The sequence below is a fragment of the Coccinella septempunctata genome, chromosome 5 (assembly GCF_907165205.1).
Source record: "Coccinella septempunctata chromosome 5, icCocSept1.1, whole genome shotgun sequence".
NCBI lineage: Eukaryota > Metazoa > Arthropoda > Insecta > Coleoptera > Coccinellidae > Coccinella > Coccinella septempunctata.
In genome coordinates this window covers 33,784,872-33,804,339 of record NC_058193.1, presented here as the reverse complement: position 1 = coordinate 33,804,339, position 19,468 = coordinate 33,784,872, and the positions used below count along the sequence as shown (strand labels likewise).

Sequence of the window (19,468 nt, the reverse complement as noted above, 5' to 3'; positions counted from 1 at the left end):
TTCATAATCTGGATTCAAAAGAAGAAAGAACTTCTTCGAAATATTCATATTTAGAAGTGAAATAAAAGGGTAAGGTAATATTTCAAGTTTTTATTTGTTTGAAAACTATTTCATAATTATCAGGTGACAGAGTTATTCCACAGTCTCCGTTCAAGTTGACAGCCTCTCTTCTATTCACAGATAACTCATACTTTTGTAATATTGCAGATGCGAATAAGTACAGCAACATTTTTGCCAGTTCCTCTCCAACACATATTCTTTTTCCTTGAAGAAAAAATGTCTTATTCGAAAAAGAATTGTTCCTCATCTCAATGACGTCGTGATAAAAAAATATAATTCTTCAATCTTAAGAGTAGTACACACAGGGTGTAAATGAGTAGTTTCGAAAACATTTAAGGGGTATTTCCTTGTCAAAAAATAGCAAGTGATATCTTTGGACAACCCCTGCTCAAATACATCTTCCTAAAGATACCACCTGAACAGGAATCACCCACTGCTTCTTTATGCCATTTGAACTTTGACCTACCCTCAAAGAAAACCCATTAATAAAACAACTCACCACTTTGGAAAGGGATAAGATTGTCCGGCCTAAAAAATCTGCCATTATCGTCAATGAATCTTCGTGGATCGAAAATCTCTGGATTTCCCCAAGCATCATCGTCCATATGAACAGCCCATTGCAGTGGAATAATCATGGTACCTTTCGGTATACGATATCCCTCTATTTCAATTGGTCCCAGTGTACCATGTGGTATACCCACAGGTACTGTAGACCTAATCCTCTGTACTTCAGCTATGGAAGCTTCGAAATATGGTAAATACTGAAAATCACTCATGGTTGCAGGTTTTCCTTGTAATACCGTACTTAGTTCTTCATGCACTAGTTTTTGGAAATCTTCGTTGAGGCTTATGAAGAGCAAGTACCAACTGGAATTAAATGTTACATCGAACCATCCTCACACAAGTCAGAAAACTTACCTCAAAGTAGTTAATGTAGTATCCAGCCCTGCACCGAACATATCTGCCAGCAAATATCTAAGTTGTTGGTCGCTATAGAATTCTCCCTCTGCTGAATTTTTCTTCTTATGTTTTTCGTACAGAAATGCGTCCAAAAGATTACATGGTTCAAAATTGGGATCTTTCATATCTTCCTCTAAAGCCTGGCGATGTTTTTCGATGATGTCGTCGTACAACTTATGAGTTATTTCAAGGCCTTCTTGAAGAAACTTGAGATTCCTTCGAAACTCTGGAAGAAACCTTAGAAACCGTATTCAATAGTGAAAATGATGTGGTCAATTCCTAAAAATTTACCTCAGTATTGGGATGAAATTAACCGGACCAGCGATGCCTATATACTTAGTGCCTTCCTCTTGCAAGTGCTGTAAATATATCCAGGTTTCATCCTCCTTCGACCAAGACTCACCGAAAACAATTTCGTTCATAAAAGAACCAACGGCATGTCGTAAATGTTCCAAAGGTCGAAAAGAAGAGGACTCTCCTTTGCTCTCAACATACTGAAAGGAAAATATTTGAAAACTTGCAAGAATCACGTTTACTCCACCTCACTTCAACAAAACCGTTGGCATGTTTTAGAATCAATTTTTCCATAGCAGTCCTTTGTGAGCTCACTTTGGCACCACCAATGTTTCGCAGAAAATTGAATACGAACTTTCGTTGGTCTTTCCAGAGGTCTCCTTGGGCACAGATCAGACCTATTTCGGATGAAAAGCAACATTTCAGACAATAAGAACCTGAAGAATTCGTCACACACACGTTGACTCATACAATGCTATGATTTTGGCTTTCCCAGGCATAGAAAGGATCAAATATGTAACATTTGCCACTCTGTATTCAATTATTAATTGCTGATTTTTGGTGCTTTTACCATTCAAAAATTGAAGACAATATTCACCAGAAAACTTAGTTTATGCACATGAACAATTTTCACCACACAAAATATGGCCTTTCTCTAAAAAATATTCCCAATCTGTAGCTAGATTTTCATCATAGAACGTGTAGATATGACGACTTCAGGGCGATACGGAAAACACGTGTAAACTTGTCGTCAAACGACAAATAGACCGGTATGCCATCGTCCAAGACGTCATTCTTTCGTGGTAAATGAAATGAAGAGTGACCAGTTAGTCATCGACGGTTATAAACGGCATTTCCAAGGCATTAACGTTAGTAGTTCTCCATCAAGAATCCTTGGCGGCGTCTAGAACTACACGTGATTCTCGAGGTTCAAAGACACGAGGAGTTTCCTATACATCGAATGAGTCATGTCCACAAAAAATGTTACCATTTGAATTTTCTGTGAAAATGAAAGTTTGCAGAATCATTATCTAAACTTTCCATTCATTTTATGCCCTTCTGTGCGGTCGTTGACAATTGAAGACCGGAGTAGACGGGCATTATAGTCGTTTAACATTAAATTTTAGCCGATAGCTTCTGCAAAGGACGCAATAACAGGTTCTACAATCGTATAATGAGGTCTGTGCTCCCATTGAAACAAATGCCTCTCCAAACTCATACTGAGCCACCACCGATGCTTTTGGCATCATTATACCGCTGACCCCGTTCTCGCCACACCAAAATTCACCCATCAGACGTATATAGACGAAATCTGAACTTATCAATGAACAGGCATGATCTTCATCTATTCCAGTTATTATGTTCGAGAACGCAACGATATATCCCACGCCACTGCTTTCTAAATAATCTTCTCGCCCTCCAATTGGAGCGATTTTTTAAACATAAACTATACTACCGGTAGTTTGTCGGAATGAGCTATAAACTCGAGATGCTGTGAAGAAGGAATTTCGTCGTGCAATCAATCGTGTCAGCCGATCTTGTGCGACGGTTGTAGCTCTTCCACCCCTATGAATATATTCAGCAACCACCACTAATACGATAGAGATTCTAAGCTTCTCTAAGTACACAGTTAGCAAGATCTTGTTCAATTATACTTTCGTTTGATCAACACACGAATTCTTCAAGTTGGACTGCTTCTGAACACATGTTAAACTAGTGACAATTAATCCACAGTTATACTTTACAACACCAGATGAGTTGCAATAGCCCATTATCATCCAAACGGACATACACCTACAAGAAATGAGATTCTTGTAATTTTTTCTTTAATTAAACCATTTTCTGTCTTGAGGACCATATTTTGTGTGTGTAGGCAAACATTCGCCTCTCCATATACAGCAACACTGTTCTCTATTGCTATTCTCTCGAATAGTCGCTTCAATTTTTGAGCAGTGTGTATCGAGGACCAAGGGAAGCTGCTAATCTCTACAAAATTGATCTAACTCATCAGGAGAGGATGTGACAAATCTGATTATCCGAAATGAAAATAACGATTCACTTGCAATCAATTGGAAGGTTAACAACCAGGAAAGTGTTTCACCAGTTCAACACCTATACTCTCAGCAATATTTCGAATCAGTTTGTTGAACTCTAATACCGGGTTATATAAAATGTCATACATGATAGAAAATCCGATTGACCGCTCAAAACACGAGCCCAGCTTTCATTTACGATAAGAGTACCTGCTATTCTCGAACGAATGTATAACTTGGCCAGTGGCGTTCGTGCAGATCGGAAGATGTGGGCGTTCTTGGTTAAGAGACCAATGTCTCAGCTCATTTCAAAAATGACAGAATAGCACCACCAAAAATTCTGTAAATATCAATTCATTTGCCTCAAATTTGACGTATACATGGTACCTATTGAATGAACTCTTATAATTTTTACTACCATAAGTTGCACAATTGAAAATTGTCCTATCCTCACAGAATACTCCTCAGATTCTACTTGTTCTAATTTGACCAGAATGTTTCTCGAGTAAAAAGGTTGAAAAGGCTGTGCTCACTGTCTCAAGAACTGCCTTGCACCTTGGAGTTCACACTGTACATAAGGTACATAAGGTCAGCATCCGATCTATCCTTTTCATATCCATTCTCTCCGTTTTATATCTGTTTTATATCACTTTCATATCCGTTTTATAACCTTTGAATATCCGTTTTATCTGTTATATATCCGTTCCACGTATATCCCATCCGCTGTATATCCGTTATTTCCGTTTTATCTGTTATATATATCCGTTCCACGTATATCCCATCTGCTGTATATCCGTTATTTCTGGTGATATCAGTTCCATACCTCGTATATGCGTTTAACAGTAGTTTTGTATATGTCTTATCCATCGTATATCCGTTTTATATCTGTTTTATATCCGTTTTATATCCGTTTAATATCCGTTATATATCCGTTATATCCATTTCACGTCTATCCATCCATTTTATATCTGTCTATCCGTTTTACATATGTCCCATCTGCTGCATATCCATTATTTCTGCTGATATCCATTCCATACCTCATATATCCGTTTAAGAGAAGTTTTGTATATGTTTTATCCCTAGTATATCCGTTTTATTCGCTTTATCTGCAGATATAGCAAGTGACCCTTCGTATCTGAAGATGTTTTTATAACTGTTCAATATCCGTTATATCCGTTTTATCTGATATATATCCGTTTCAAGCATATCCCATCTGCTGTATATCCGTTATTTCTGTTGATATCCGTTCCATACCTCGTAAATGCGTTTGACAGCAGTTTTGTATATGTCTTATCCATTTTATATCCGTTTTATATTTGTTTTATATCCGTTTAATATCCGTTATATCCGTTTCACGTATATAAATCCATTTTATATCTGTCTATCCGTTTTACATATGTCCCATCTGCTGCATATCCGTTATTTCTGGTGATATCCGTTCCATACCTCATATATCCGTTTAACAGGAGTTTTTTTTATGTCTTATCTCTTGTATATCCGATATTACGAGTGACCCGTCGTATCTGAAGATGCAAAGAGTGGATATCAACGGATATGAAGTGGATATCGACCGGATAATCATCTGAGGCATTCCCAATATGAAATTATACATTCCTGCTGCATGAACCTAATATTGGGAATTCACCAAGCCTCGAACCGCCTATCTGCGAACGCATAATCCTCCCAATGGACGCCCATGGTTCGCCATTCAAGATTACCATCGGAAGCGAAAAGAAAAGACTATTAATCTTGAATAATTTCGGTGAAATTTACAGTATTCATTTCCCCTCGCCATAGGCCCTCGGGAAGGAAGGTTCAACGACCGTCATACACACAGAATATCTCATTTGTTTCCACACTAGGTCAGTGTGCCAGTTATGGTCGCAGCAGTGTGGCGTTTGAACTCACGCACGCTGATCTACGTTGGAGGATGTTTTCGACTGTCCCAAAAGATTTGGACTATTAGCTTTTGGACCATAGGATATACCGCTGTTGCTAGGCTGACACGACACGAAAATCAGACTTGCACGCACTTGGACCACCGTTGGTCGATGGCAATTTCTTTTTTGATGGATCGCGCCGCGAAGAATTCGACGATTTGATGGTATGCGTACCATTGGGTTAGGAGACGTTCGGGTCGGTCTACATTGGAGATTGGGAAACAGGCAAGATGTTTTTTTTGACTCGATCGTCTGCACAGTTATTCTTTCTCTGTTCGAGAATGGACACAAGGAAGATTCTGAAAGATGAAAGGATGAGCTGTTAACCATAAGAAGATTATGTGTTTCTGCGTCCTTATGCGGCCATAGTTGGAACTCATGATCTCCAACTGTCTGTTTTTCTTGACAATTCTAATCTAATTAACAGAAGCTATGTCATAGCTTTGAAAAAAATGGGTTTCGTGAGAGAATTTAAGTTTTCTATTTCGCTCTACAGTATCTGCTTCTTCAGTTACCAATAACCCCTAACTTGTTCATAAATACTTATACGAGACCCTTGACACAATGAGAATATAATTATCTTGGGTAGAAATACCCAGTAAGAATTGGAGCCAAGACACTATTGTTACTACCACTTTGAGGAAAATCTTTATTGCAGGACCATGATAACATTTTTAAACTTACCACATCCCTTCATCAGGCCATGAGTGACATATAAAGGAGCCCTTCCTGTGGTAACCTCTTTGGAAAGGACCTTTTTGATGAGTTTGGCATCGGAAAGAACCACTGTGTATATATTTCCCATATAGAGACCATAGATCGATCCGTATTTCTTTGCAAATTCGTGCAGCGTCTTGTATGGTTCTTTAGCATTCAGCCAGAGCAATGAACCAATTATTGGGATATTCCAGGGTCCTGGTGGGAGCAAACTGTTTTTTCTCCAACTTGATATAGCGAAAAGTGAAAGAATCACTATTAAAAAGACTACGGATAACATCTGGAACAAATTGATAAATAGGTACTTCCAGAAAGAGTCAGCACATGTTTATATTATGTAATCAGCAGAGCTTCATCAAATTTTGTTACCGTTTTTTGTTCTCGTCTATTGAGGAGATCGTCAACGTTATAGTTTTGGCTGTCTAGATTTTCTTGTGCCACCAATATTCTTGGTTATGCAAAATATGAGACCAAATTGAATTTCTACCTTCCACAATTTTCATCAATATTGTCAAATGAGTTCTAACAAATTTACCAGATGGTTACACATGTATTTACTTCACTTATCTTCCTTAAACTCATCTCAGTGTAGAAAACATATACGTAAGGAAAACTTTTTATTTCAGTTGAAGGTATAACTGCACATCGACGTTTTCACCACAGCCTAAAATCAAACACAAAGACCTCACTTCATCGTTGTATATCTGCCAACTGCCAATACAGAGAAGGTTAGGGTATAGACTCATATTTTTATACGGGTACAAACCGTCAATCTTCCTTTTGAATTTGAGATTCCCTCAATGAATATGAATGCGGGTTTCGCATTACAATATTCAACATAAATCTCGGTGTATGGTTCAATGGTCATGATGGTATGGAGTCCTTGATAACAAAAGATTATTTCACTTTTCAGCAAACACCGAAACAACGAGATGAATCTGTTACGAGGATATATTGAACAATTCTTAGCCTACTATAGAACCAAACAAAATTTCAATTTCTCCTCTTAATTTGATACATTTATTACAGCGAACCTGCAACGTCTCTAGACCTTTCAAACAAAAGGTTTCCTCTTTCCCTGCAAACTAGACCTCCACAGCTTTTATTACCTCCTCGTTGGGAGAAAATTTACGACCTTTTAAAAATGTTTTCAATTGAGGAAAGAGATGATAGTGGATGTGGCCAAATCTGGTGAATATGGGGGGTGTCTAGTAATTTAAAACCAAAATCACGAATTTTTTGCATGGCAACATGAGATTTGTATGCAGGGGCGTTGTTCTGAAAAAACAAAACACCTTTGGATAGCTTTCCGCGTCTTTTCTCTTTAATTTTTTTCCGTAAAGTGGTCAGTAATGTCGAATAGTAATCTCCGGTTAATGTTCTAGCCTTATCCAAAAAATCAATCATGATTACTCCATGGCAATTCCAAAAAACTGAAGCAAGAACTTTTCCAGCAGATTTTTGGACACGAAACTTCTTAGGACTTGGATAACCAAAGTGTCGCCATTCCATCGATTGTTGCTTTCTTTCTAGATCGTAGAAATGTACCCAAGTCTCATCCATAGTAACAATTCGGTTTAAGAAGTCTACATCGATTTCAAATCGAGCACAGATCTAACGCGATGCTTCTACCCTTGCACTTTTGGTCAATTTTTCTCATGTCCAAATTGACGTGAACTATATATGATGAACGCGTTCGCATGAAATATTCATTGATCACCATGGGTATTGAGCATATCTTCCTGAATCTGCTCACCTCTTAACCCTTTTAAATACAGGTACTTGATGATGGCTCGATACTCAAATTTTTCGATTTTCACAATTTCGGTGGACATCTTCTTCCTTTTTATTCATTGCGTAACTCTGGTTTACTTTTTTGACCTCAAACTTCACACTGACACTTCTAATGAGTTATTGTTCGTTGCTATGGTAACGCAATATTTTTTTTTATGCGTGGAACTGGTCCTAGTAGATGTTTGTGGTCTAGCGTTGTGCTGATAGAAAACAACACCCTTCTTGTGCTCAAATAAGAGTTTTTTTTTAAATAATACTTTGTGTAAATGTCTATGGTCGATATTTAGATCCTTGGCGATGCTACGACTGCTTACATGTGCGAGATGCATATTTATCATCAAAAACTTATTCTTGGTTGAAAATAGTGCACGTATTCCATTCAAACTGTCGAATGTCCTTGTCCCTTACATTCAAATCAAGAAAAGAGTTGGGCCATAAAGGTTTACGCAACTTCAGTCTGGGAATGTAGGACAGAGTTGGAAATGAGTCGGGAAAGGACTGAAATTCATTCCGAAAATTCAAAACTGCAATCTGTCTACGACTATGGAGAAGTACAATGTTTGAAAGGACTGGTAACTATTGAATAGGTGAGGATCTAATAGTTTCAGTGATAATTCTCGTAGAAAAATTGAGCTCTGCACCGTTTTTTGCACATGAGCACTATTAACCCAAACGAATCGTTGCCAAAATGTCCTGAAGATGTTGCTGAAATTTTTTTCTATGTAGGTATTGATGGTGGTATCTGGTACCTTCGAAGAGTACAGTTTTCCTCCACCACAATCAGGTAGGTACTATTGCGATCGTCGACTGCTTGAGGTCGTCGGCACAGAGCAAGATCAAGTGGCATTTGAGCGCTCAATTATGAGCACGTTCAACCGGGAATCACCTGGTACGTTTCCCATTAAGCGACTGAAAATAAAAGCGAGGAGAAATAAGAGTGTTCGCGTATTTTTTTCGACGCGAACGGCACCGCAGCAGCGGCTCTGGAATTTAATGAACCCTGTTCCGAAGCAGTCGTCCTTAGATTTTCATAAAAAAGGTTTCGTTGCCCCGCCGGTAACTGACGCCATCGTCCGATGGGATTTTCGACGAGGCCTTTTAACTCGACTGATCGTTCACATGGCTCGAATCGTTCCTCGACAACCGAAGAAACGGAGAGTTCATGAACAGTGGACTTAGGACTAATACCTAAGAAAGGTACCAATCTAATTGGCGGATGCCCTTAGGAATTAGTTTTTAGTTTCTCTGCATAGACTCACCAAAACCCTAGTGGAAGCCAGAGACAAGTCTGGTATCATCATCTATTCGTAGACAGGGGTGTCCACAAGGAACGGTTTTTAGAACTATTCTGTTCATGTCTTTTACTGGTGGTACAAATAGTGCATGCCTCAATCTACGAGGATGTAGTGATATCTAGTTAGCCTAGACCAGTTCTACACATAAAAAGAATATTGCGTTACCATAGCAACGAACAATAATAACTCATTAGAAGTGTCAGTGTGAAGTTTGAGGTCAAAAAAGTTAACCAGAGTTACACAATAAATTAAAAGAAAGAAGATGTCCACCGAAATTGTGAAAATCGAAAAATTGTAGTATCGAGCCATCATCAAGTATCTGTATTCAAAAGAGTTAAGAGGTAAGCAGATTTACGAAGATAGGCTTGATACCCTTGGTGATCAATGTCCTTCGTATGCGACCGTGAAAAATTGGACTGCAAGCTTCAAAAGAGGTGAATTTTCCATTGAAGATGATGACCGATCGAGAACGCCAGTTTCTGTGTCAGTCCCCGAAAATATCGATGCATTTCATCAGACCGTCGAATTGGGCTAAAACGGATATCTGAAGCACTGAATATTTCATACTAACGCGTTCATCATATAGTTCAATTTAGACATGAGAAAAATTGCTGTAAAATGGATACCCAAATGTTTGAATGTTGACCAAGAGCGTGCAAGGGTAGAAGCATCGCGTTCGATCTGTGCTCAATTTGAAAACGATGAAGACTTCTTCCACCGACTTGTTAGTATGGATGGGAGTTGGGAACATTTCTACGATCCAGAAACAAAGCAACAATCGATGGAATGGCGACACTCTGGTTCTCCAAGACCTAAGAAGTTTCGTGTCCAAAAATCTGCTGGGAAAGTTCTTGCTCCAGTTTTTTGGGATTGCCATGGAGTAATCATGATTGATTTTTTGAATAAGGGTAGAACAATAACCGGAGATTACTATTCGACATTACTGACCACTCTACGGAAAAAAATTAGAGAGAAAAGACGCGGAAAGCTATCCAAAGGTGTTTTGTTTTTGCAGGACAACGCCCCTGCACACAAATCTGATGTTGCCATGCAAAAAATTCGTGATTTAGGGTTTGAATTACTAGAATACCCCCCTTATTCACCAGATTTGGCTCCATCTGACTATCATCTCCTTCCTCAACTGAAAAAAAGTTTAAAAGGTCCTAAATTTTCTTCCAACGAGGAGGTAATAAAAGCTGTGCACGGTTGGTTTGTAGAGCACGAAGTTACATTTTTTTTTAAGATCTAGAGACGTTGCAATAAATGTATCCAATTAAGAAAAGAATATGATGAGCAATAATATATTTTGATATTGAAATTTTGTTTGGTTTTATAGTAGGCTAAAAATTTTCCAATATATGCTCGTATAGTGTTTGGCCAAAAATTCTAGGAGCTTAGATGAAAAGAAAGTCCGGACCTGGATTGTAGAACTCTCTCAGAAATTGGCATCAGGGGAAGATTGTTAAAGAGAATTTTTCATCAATAGGGACTTCTAAGTTTCTATAAGAGAAACATCAGCTAGCTTTAAAATGGCCACAAAATATAGAACAAAATGTTGCATCTTTGACTTAAAACGAACAATTCAAAACACGCCAAATGAAGGCTCGAAAATCACAAAAAATAATGGATTTATTTCTTCCAAACTATTATCTCAAAAAACTACATTCGAAGGTTGCTGCTGGAAACTATTTGAGAGTGGTTATAAAATAAAACAATGCAAATGTAGTATATTTCTGTCCTGAAACTACATAGCTACATTGTATATATCAATGATAGATACAAAATACTTTTCTTCAATTTTTCACTTCACATATTTAAAAAATCTCATAGATCCAAGTTAACAATTAATCATCGAATTCTCATATGAAATACGTTATTTGTGAATGAATGAAAACATGAACCAATTAATTCTTGGCACAACATATTCAACAGTGAAACCTCAGCAGACCACATCGAAGATAAGACATAATCATTCATGTGAAAGATTAATTGAAAAAATAAACCTCCCTGTCTATTATTAAACAGCGACCTTGCTCTACTATTCAATAGAACAAATATTTATAATTGTGTCATAATTACCAGTTGAGATAAATTTTTACACACTGCTCGTTAGAGATAATGTTGAGCCTTCGGGTAATCTTTTTTTTATTTCTGGAATTGCATGCTCTCTGTAGGAATTCACTCATCTGAAAGGGAATAATGTAAAATAGGTTCATTCAGGGACCCTGTTCCTTATCCATCTAGCCAACATGTTCCAAGAATGCTGTATTGGATTAAGGTTTGGAAAACATGTTGGCCAATTCACTAACCAATTAGGGTGCTTGTGATTCTTCTCAAAATTAAGATATCACAATGAATAAAAAGAGAGTAAATGTAAAAAAGGATGGACAACATCCCAATACGACTCCATGTACCTAAAACAACTAAACCAGATATCAATAAATGATATCACTATTAGCTACATCGGAAGTACAAAATTCCATTATAAAGATTCCAAAGAAATGGGCAAAAACAAAAACTGATCTTAAGAATTTTGAATACAACTTATTTTCTTCTCTACCACAGAAGAAATTTGGAACCGTCCAAATCTATGAAGAATCAGCAAAGAAAAATAACACTCTTTCTCACTTCATAACCTGTATTTACTGAAAATATCCCGCAATTTTCAATCGAAAAAATTACTGCGAAGCACAAGACCGACTGGCTGCGACTACTGAAGTCGAAATGAAAAATTGAATTCCATGAAGATGGTATCAAAATAAGCCTACGTTTAACGTGCTATGTCACCCTTGAACCTGAGGAGACCTTGATTGTGCGAATGAGCAAACAGAAACAAAGATTGTAACCCAATTAACGGTTAAAGTGGAACATGACCCAGTTATGGGAGATCTAAAAAGCGATTGCTTGACTTTATAATATACAATAATACTTTCTTGACATGGAGGTGTCTTCACTTGCGTCCACTGACCCCCCTGATTTCACTGCCATACGACCTTTCTCTGATCGGGGAGGGCGTTGATCTGCCATTATGCATATGCTATGCTCTTTCTTCAGTATATGCTCCTTTGCCCAGAGAAAATACATTGGTCTACAGGGGAGTCTTTGACTCGTCAAATATTAAAACAGTAGATTCTTGAGGTTGAAAGGAATGCTTTCATCCTTTACAATTTTTTTCCGAATCAACTTGGTTTAAAAGAAACAGGCTGTTGTCATTTATTTGATGATCTTTTTCGAACACAAGATATCACCCATGTCAAAGAACCCAACTCTTGAAACTAAGTTGGACGCTATCTAATGAATATTTGAACGTTTTGTAAAATTAAAGTATTCTTATATTTTCTCGTATAGTGGGCCGTTTCGAGTAATTTGATGTTCAAATCAAAAATTGGGTACTTTGATCAAATGCTACTCTTTAAAAGATCCACAGATGTGAAGTATCATAGATCTGTAACTCAAAAACGAAGAATCCTAGAAGGCTTTCTTTCACCATTCTTTGTTTCTCTGAAAAGAACTCCGAAATGTGTCACTTTTTTTTCTAGTTCTCGAGATCCCCTCAGTAGACAACGAAATTTGCCCACCCTGTACAAAAACAGCTATCTGCTACAATTTTTAACCAGTTTAGACAGGCACAATTTCTGATCCTGTCATGACTCCTAGAGGTGAAATAAACCGTGTGAAAGAATACATGGCTCCAAAAATACACATCGAAATCCTGAAGAAATTAAGAGCACCGATCATCATACATGTAATCATCGATCATCCGGAACTCTATGCCCGAAAAAACTGATCTCGTAATAATTGAGATATAAATCTATGTCATTTTGCCCCTGTGCGTGATCGACGAAAATGATACAGGCCCACTTAAGACCCCCTATTATCCAATAAGATCCTCTTCCGAATATCAGAGTGGCACATCTCGGAGAGAATGTGGGTCGATGTACTTTATTCAAACCGATTTCTGAGAGAAACTGGCGCTTCGGGCGCCATGTAACTTTGTTTCGCCAAAAGGAAGTGCGATCGGATCACTGAATTTGCGTTTTATTGATGCACAGAAATATCGGAGATGTGAACGTAATGCTGGCTGATCAGTATTGGAGTTCGTAGGTTTTGTCTGCCACTGAACGAAATGGGTTTCATTCGGATTGTTTGTAGCTTCTTCATGCATAGAACACGTATGAGGATTATAGGATCATAGAATTATTTCAGTGGGACAGAGATAACCAAATGAAATTTTGCAGTGGTACTTTTCAAATGCAGATGCACCTATATATAACTCAATTTCCGACTCCCAATAGCTACAGAGAGGTGGAATCGGAAACCCTTGTTCAAAGACAGAGAAAAGGACATAATTTTCCACGGAAATAATATCATATGTACAGGGTGGGCAAATTTCGTTGTCTACTGAGGAGATCTCGAGAACTATGAGAGGTAGAAGAAAACGGATGATACATAACTCTTTTTCAGAGAAACAAAGAATGGTGAAAACAGTATCCTCCTACCATTCTTCGTTTTTGAGGTATTAGTTCTCATAACTTTTTTTGAAGTTACGGATCTGAAACTTGAACCTTCTTAGGCACTTCCATACCTAGAATCTACTGATAAAAGATTTTTTACAATCCACAAGTAACAAATTCAATAAAAGTTTGCATTTAAGAAAACGTTCGCCTAATGATTGGAAATGAGAAGATATTTTGAGCTCGTCAATAGATTCTACGTAAAAAAGTGCCTGTAGAAGGTTCAAGATTCAGATATTTAACTTCAAAGACAAAAAAAACTATGAGAGCTTTTCGAAAAACTTGAATAAATCCATAACCAAGTCTCCATCTTTGAAGCAACATAACTCTTTATGGAATGGTTATAGAGGAGAAGAACCTTATAGGGAAGAAGAGCTTTATAAAGAATGATAGCCTTATAGAGACAAAAATCATTATAGAGAAAAGAAGAGTTATTATGATTTTTCTCTATAAGGCTTTTTGTCTCCAAAGACTATGAGCCCTAATAGGGAAAACGAGCCTTATACAGAAGAATCATAATAACTCATCTTTTCTCTATAATGCTTTTTGTCTCTATAAGGCTATCATTCTCTATAAAGCTCTTTTCCCTATAAGGTTCTTCTTCTCTATAAGTCTCATATCTCTGTAAAGCCCTTATTCTCTTTGCAGCTTCACTCATAATAATCTTCCATACCTAGAATCTACTGATAAAGATTTTTTACAATACAAAAGTAGCAAATTCAATAAAAGTTTGCATTTAAGAAAACGTTCGCCTAATGATTGGAAATGAGAAGATATTTTGAGCTCGTCAATAGATTCTACGTAAAAAAGTGCCCGTAGAAGGTTTAAGATTCAGATATTCAACTTCAAAGACAAAAAAAACTATGAGAGCTTTTCGAAAAACTTGAATAAATCCATAACCAAGTCTCCATCTTTGAAGCAACATAACTCTTTATGGAAACTTTTGGTCTTATTTTGAGGCTCTGATCCTACATCCACTAATCCTGGGACCCTGTATATACAAAAAAATTTTTTCGATAACTAAACGAAAAACTTAACTCTTCATCCTGGATCGAAAATCCTCGCTCGTTCTACAAAACCCATCATCTTAGAGTCAATGAGATCCTCCAGACTGGTTCAATAACTTCATAGGTAGCGGAATCAGGAGTTGTTGACCGACCATGGGGGTGAGCGATCGTTACCGTGATTCTTATGGTAATGAAACCATGGTAGTGGTCAGTGTCAAATAGAACCTGCACGTCTTCGGATGCTGATAGTACATTGATCTTGAACAGGGGACTGACTCTACGGTGTTATTCCACCAAAGAAAGATGCACTCGAGACGAACACTGATCATCTCTTTCTTGTACAGGGTGATCCTTATATAACACGAAGAATGTCAAAATTCAATAAAGCAGAACGTGAAGCTACTAACGATTCAATCAATTCAATATACAGGATAACTCTTCGACTCGTACAAATATTCTAATAGTAGATTCTTGAGGTCAAAAGAAACATTTTTTTCCAATACCATTTTTTTCTATTCGGCCCTGATAAAAAGATACATATAGCCATTTTAAATTTTTATAATGAGATGTGCCAACCCTAAAAAAACTAAATTACCTTCAGAATAACTAGCTTCTAACTAGCTTCATCTATGATGCTACACTTCTGTGGATCTTCTAAACAGAGTTGTATTCAGCCGAAGTACCCAATTTTGTGAGGTAGAACTGAAAATAATTTTTTTTGGGTTTTTGTATCTTTTGAACAGAGCTAATTCGTAAAAATGGTATAGAAAAAAAATGTTTCTTTTGACCTCTAGGATCTACTATTCCAACAGTTCTGCTCTTCCAAGCATCCTTTTGGAAGATATTTTTTCTTCGAGTATTGACAATTTATCACAAAAAAAACGCTTAAACTGAATCACATTTTCCAAATCCATCAACCAAAGTCGAATACTGGTTCTGGTTGTCTTCTATTTGTTTTGCTCGAAAATTTACCAGTGTCACTGAACCCAATGAATAATTCATATCAGATGTGCCTTCACCTACTGAAGATGGTGATTGCAACAGAGACTGGGCTAAAAATTCTTATTCGATGGCTCCAAAGTTCAGTTGAGGATTATGCCCTCGTATATACTACTCAATATGAAACGTTACAGTGAAGAAACTGTAACTGATTGCATTCCTTTCCAGTCCTCAACATCAAAAAACTTTCGAAGAAAATACGTTTCATCAACCACCACAAATAAAGTTTGATACATTAAAAGTGGTAGATGATTCGAAAACGAATAACTTGGTGTAGATTCAATGGATTAGTCTTTGGCCTTGGTGGAATTGCCTATTACCTGGTTCCGTCTAAAGGGGTTCTGGTCAACGATCTAAGAACATTATGCATCGTCCTTTGCCCCACCAAGAACGTGTCTGGGCTTACACCACTATATCCAAAATTCCCCCGATCTCTTAGTGATGTCCTATTTTTATCTGAAGGACAGCCAAATTCACCAGAGAATTTTTCGTGAGAATTCTCTGTTCGAAAGATGTAGAATTTCGATAAAAATACGACAACACGACTACTATCTATGGTTCTGAAAAATAATAGAATTTTTTGTTGTGTTCTAGTCTAAAAAGATTAGGTACTCCAGAACCTTCTTCAAATTGAAAACTTAAAAGGATGCTTCGATGAGAGATGATACGTAAGGCAAACCATGATGGTAAGCCGAATCTTCACGATTTATATTCGATTGATTAATAATTGGCTGAAAGGAACAATGGACCAAGTATCCACTGAGAACGCCATCTGTTATGAAACACTAAGAATAAAACCAAACCGACTTTATAACCATAAAAATTGACAACTCCGTGTGACTTTTTCAATTCTTTCGGTTTACAGATCTCCAGTCTCACCAGTCCAAGATGAAAATTGGTCCTCTCGGTCAGCGTTTGATCTCGGTGAAAGATCCTGCTCGACCTTGCTGATTTGCATTCTCGCATGTGCGTGAAATTCAGGCAGGCACAAAACAGTTACGAACTTCATGATTGAGTCAATAACCGAAAAGAAAGTGACACAACTATTCTATAGATATCCAATCCCCAAAATGAGAGTTTGTTGAACCTTCTGTTATGCCAGAGGGCGTGAAAGCAGGGCATTGGCTTCTGGCATAACAGATTCTTGATGATAATATGATAAAGAGAATTCCATGAGGGGGTCCTATTCGAGCATTCGAACAACAAAAGTAGAGCATAAGCTCAACCATCTTCAAATCTTTTCAAATCAACTAAACTTCCCTTTTCTCAATACAGAACACTCTCTGCCTGTTGTTATTTTCAAAATCTTTGATAATAGGAGACCAAAAGTGGCAGTGATGTACCCATAGGTTGCAATTCAAAGAGATATATTTATGAAGCAAGCTTATTAAAATCTGCTCAAAGCAGGCGTTGATTTTGAACAATCAATATCCAAAAAGATAATTCAAAATATCCAAATCCGATAGCAAATTGTTTAATTTCGGTCTCTCTTACAGCACACCAGTTTATAATTAGAAATAATTAACGGTAACTCAGATAGAGCTTCTTTCGGATCATATCAGATACCCATTCACCTCGAAGGTTCTTGAGACTTGAGATTGTGCATTTTTTTCGTCTAATTGCACTGGAATAGATGACCCAGAATTAAGAAACGTGATTAACGTGGGTGTCTGCTACGACATCCCAACTAAAGTTCAATAGGCCTAACGGTAAAAAGGTCTTCTACTGTTGAATAAAAATTCAATCGATATTCATCTCAGCAGAACCTCTCGTTTCCTAGAGAACAACATTGAAGTAGGAGAGGAACTTATTCAATGATATCCTGGAGAGATGGAAAGAAAACAATACTTCTATAAGGCTCTTCCTCTCTATAAGGCTTTTCTTATCTACAAGGCCTTTTCTCTCTATAAGGCACCATCCTTCAAAAGTGTTCTAGTCTCTGAAGAACTTCTCTATAAAGCTCAGGCTTGATAAGGCTAGAAGATACGTATTATCAGTGGACCTTCAGAGGGCTTTACAGAGATATGACTTATAGAGAAGAAGAACCTTATAGGGAAGAAGAGCTTTATTGAGAATGATAGCCTTATAGAGACAAAAAGCATTATAGAGAAAAGAAGAGTTATTATGATTTTTTTCTATAAAGCTTTTTGTCTCTAAAGGCTATAAGCCCTAATAGGGCAGACGAGCCTTATACAGAAGAATCATAATAACTCTTCTTTTCTCTATAATGCTTTTTGTCTCTATAAGGCTATCATTCTCTTTGAAGCTCTTCTTCCCTTTAAGGTTCTTCTTCTCTATAAGTCTCATATATCTGTCCTTATTCTCTTCGAAGCTCCACTCATAATACGTATCTTCTAGCCTTATCAAGCCTGAACTATATAGAGAAGTTCTTCGTGACTAGAAATCTTATGAAGGATGGTGCCTTATAGAGAGAAAAGGTCTTGTAGATAAGAAAAGCCTTATAGAGAAAAATCATGATAACTCATCTTTTTTCTATTCTCTTTTTGTATCTATAAGGCGATCTTTCTCTATAAAGCTCTTCTTCCCTATAAGGTTTTTCTTCTCTTTAAGTCTCATACCTCTGTAAAGCCCTTATTCCCTTTGAAGCTTCACTCATAATACGTATCTTCCAGCCTTATCAAGCCTGAGCTTTATAGAGAAGTTCTTCAGAGACTAAAACTCTCATGAAGGATGGTGCCTTATAGGGAGAAAGGGCCTTGTAGATAAGAAAAGCCTTATAGAGAAGAATCGTAACAACTCTTCTTTTCTCTATTCTCTTTTTGCCTCTATAAGGCTATCATTCTCTATAAAGCTCTCCTTCCCTATAAGGTTTTTCTTCTCTATAAGTCTTATACCTCTGTAAAGCCCTTATTCTCTTTGAAGCTATACTAATTATACGTATCTTCTAGCCTTATCAAATTGGTAGCTTGTTGCGTAGAAACGTTTGCCTTCAGAAACTGTAATATCTACTCAAGACCAAAAAACATTCGTACCAATTCTGATTCTTCTTCTCCATGAGGCATACGTGGTGCAGATCACTACCATCATCTTCCTCACTCGTGGAACACCCTGTACGTTTGTTTCGGAAGTGGAAGAGGAAGACGGAACGCCTACTATGGCAAAAAAATTTCCCTGACATTGAGTGCATCTTGACCGTGAGACGATATTGGCGAGAAAGTGTTAATCATCTATGAAGCGCCATTTAAATAGGTCAGACCGCATGTTCTAGCACACATTCACTGAAAAATGCATCAGTGATTTCACTCAATTATAAATGAACGGCGTCGTGTAACCCACAGAAGGAATTTGATGCAGAAGAGTGCCCCACATCGCTGGATCACAAAGGCCTGCCTTCCATTCGGACTTTTACTTGTTTTATAGCCTTTCTCGCTGTCGTTTTTCACCGCCGATTACACCGTTTCATTGTGGAAACTTTCAATTTTTTCACGTCGCGGAGAAAAGTTCTCGCACTATAGGATGTTCCACGAAAAACGATGAGCCTTCGTTATGCTGGGACTTCGTCCTAATTGCCAAAACATACCAAGACCTTCATCGCTTATGCTTTCAATAAACTATCACTTCTGTATGAGAAGACCAGCAATAACTTCCTACCTCTCTGTCGAACAAAGGAGACCATTCATATGAATCACATGCAAAAAAGGGTAGATGACAATACCCTATATTGCTAAAGCCATATACATTCAAAAATCTCCTGGTGAACCTAGACGTTTTTCCAAATACACAAGACATCGTGAAGGTCCGAAATTGCTGTAATAAATTCATTAATACTGGGTGTTCTGCTTTCTATGTCACTTAGCTTATTAACATAGTAATTACGTTATAAAATTTCCCTAT

At 37.4% G+C, this 19,468-nt stretch overlaps 1 protein-coding gene across 1 annotated transcript in view; it reads right to left on the bottom strand.

The window, feature by feature from the left end:
* Positions 1 to 75: 75 nt before the first annotated feature.
* LOC123314263 (cytochrome P450 306a1) overlaps positions 76 to 19,468 on the bottom strand; it is a 39,538-nt gene continuing 20,145 nt past the window's right edge. Inside the window, exons 2-7 of the mRNA XM_044899429.1 lie at positions 5,972 to 6,284; positions 1,567 to 1,712; positions 1,312 to 1,514; positions 979 to 1,257; positions 560 to 927; positions 76 to 264 (exon numbers count right to left, since the gene is read on the bottom strand). Of these exons, the coding sequence (XP_044755364.1) occupies positions 83 to 264; positions 560 to 927; positions 979 to 1,257; positions 1,312 to 1,514; positions 1,567 to 1,712; positions 5,972 to 6,284 (1,491 nt within the window). The 3' untranslated portion in view covers positions 76 to 82. The remainder of the gene's footprint in view (positions 265 to 559; positions 928 to 978; positions 1,258 to 1,311; positions 1,515 to 1,566; positions 1,713 to 5,971; positions 6,285 to 19,468) is intronic.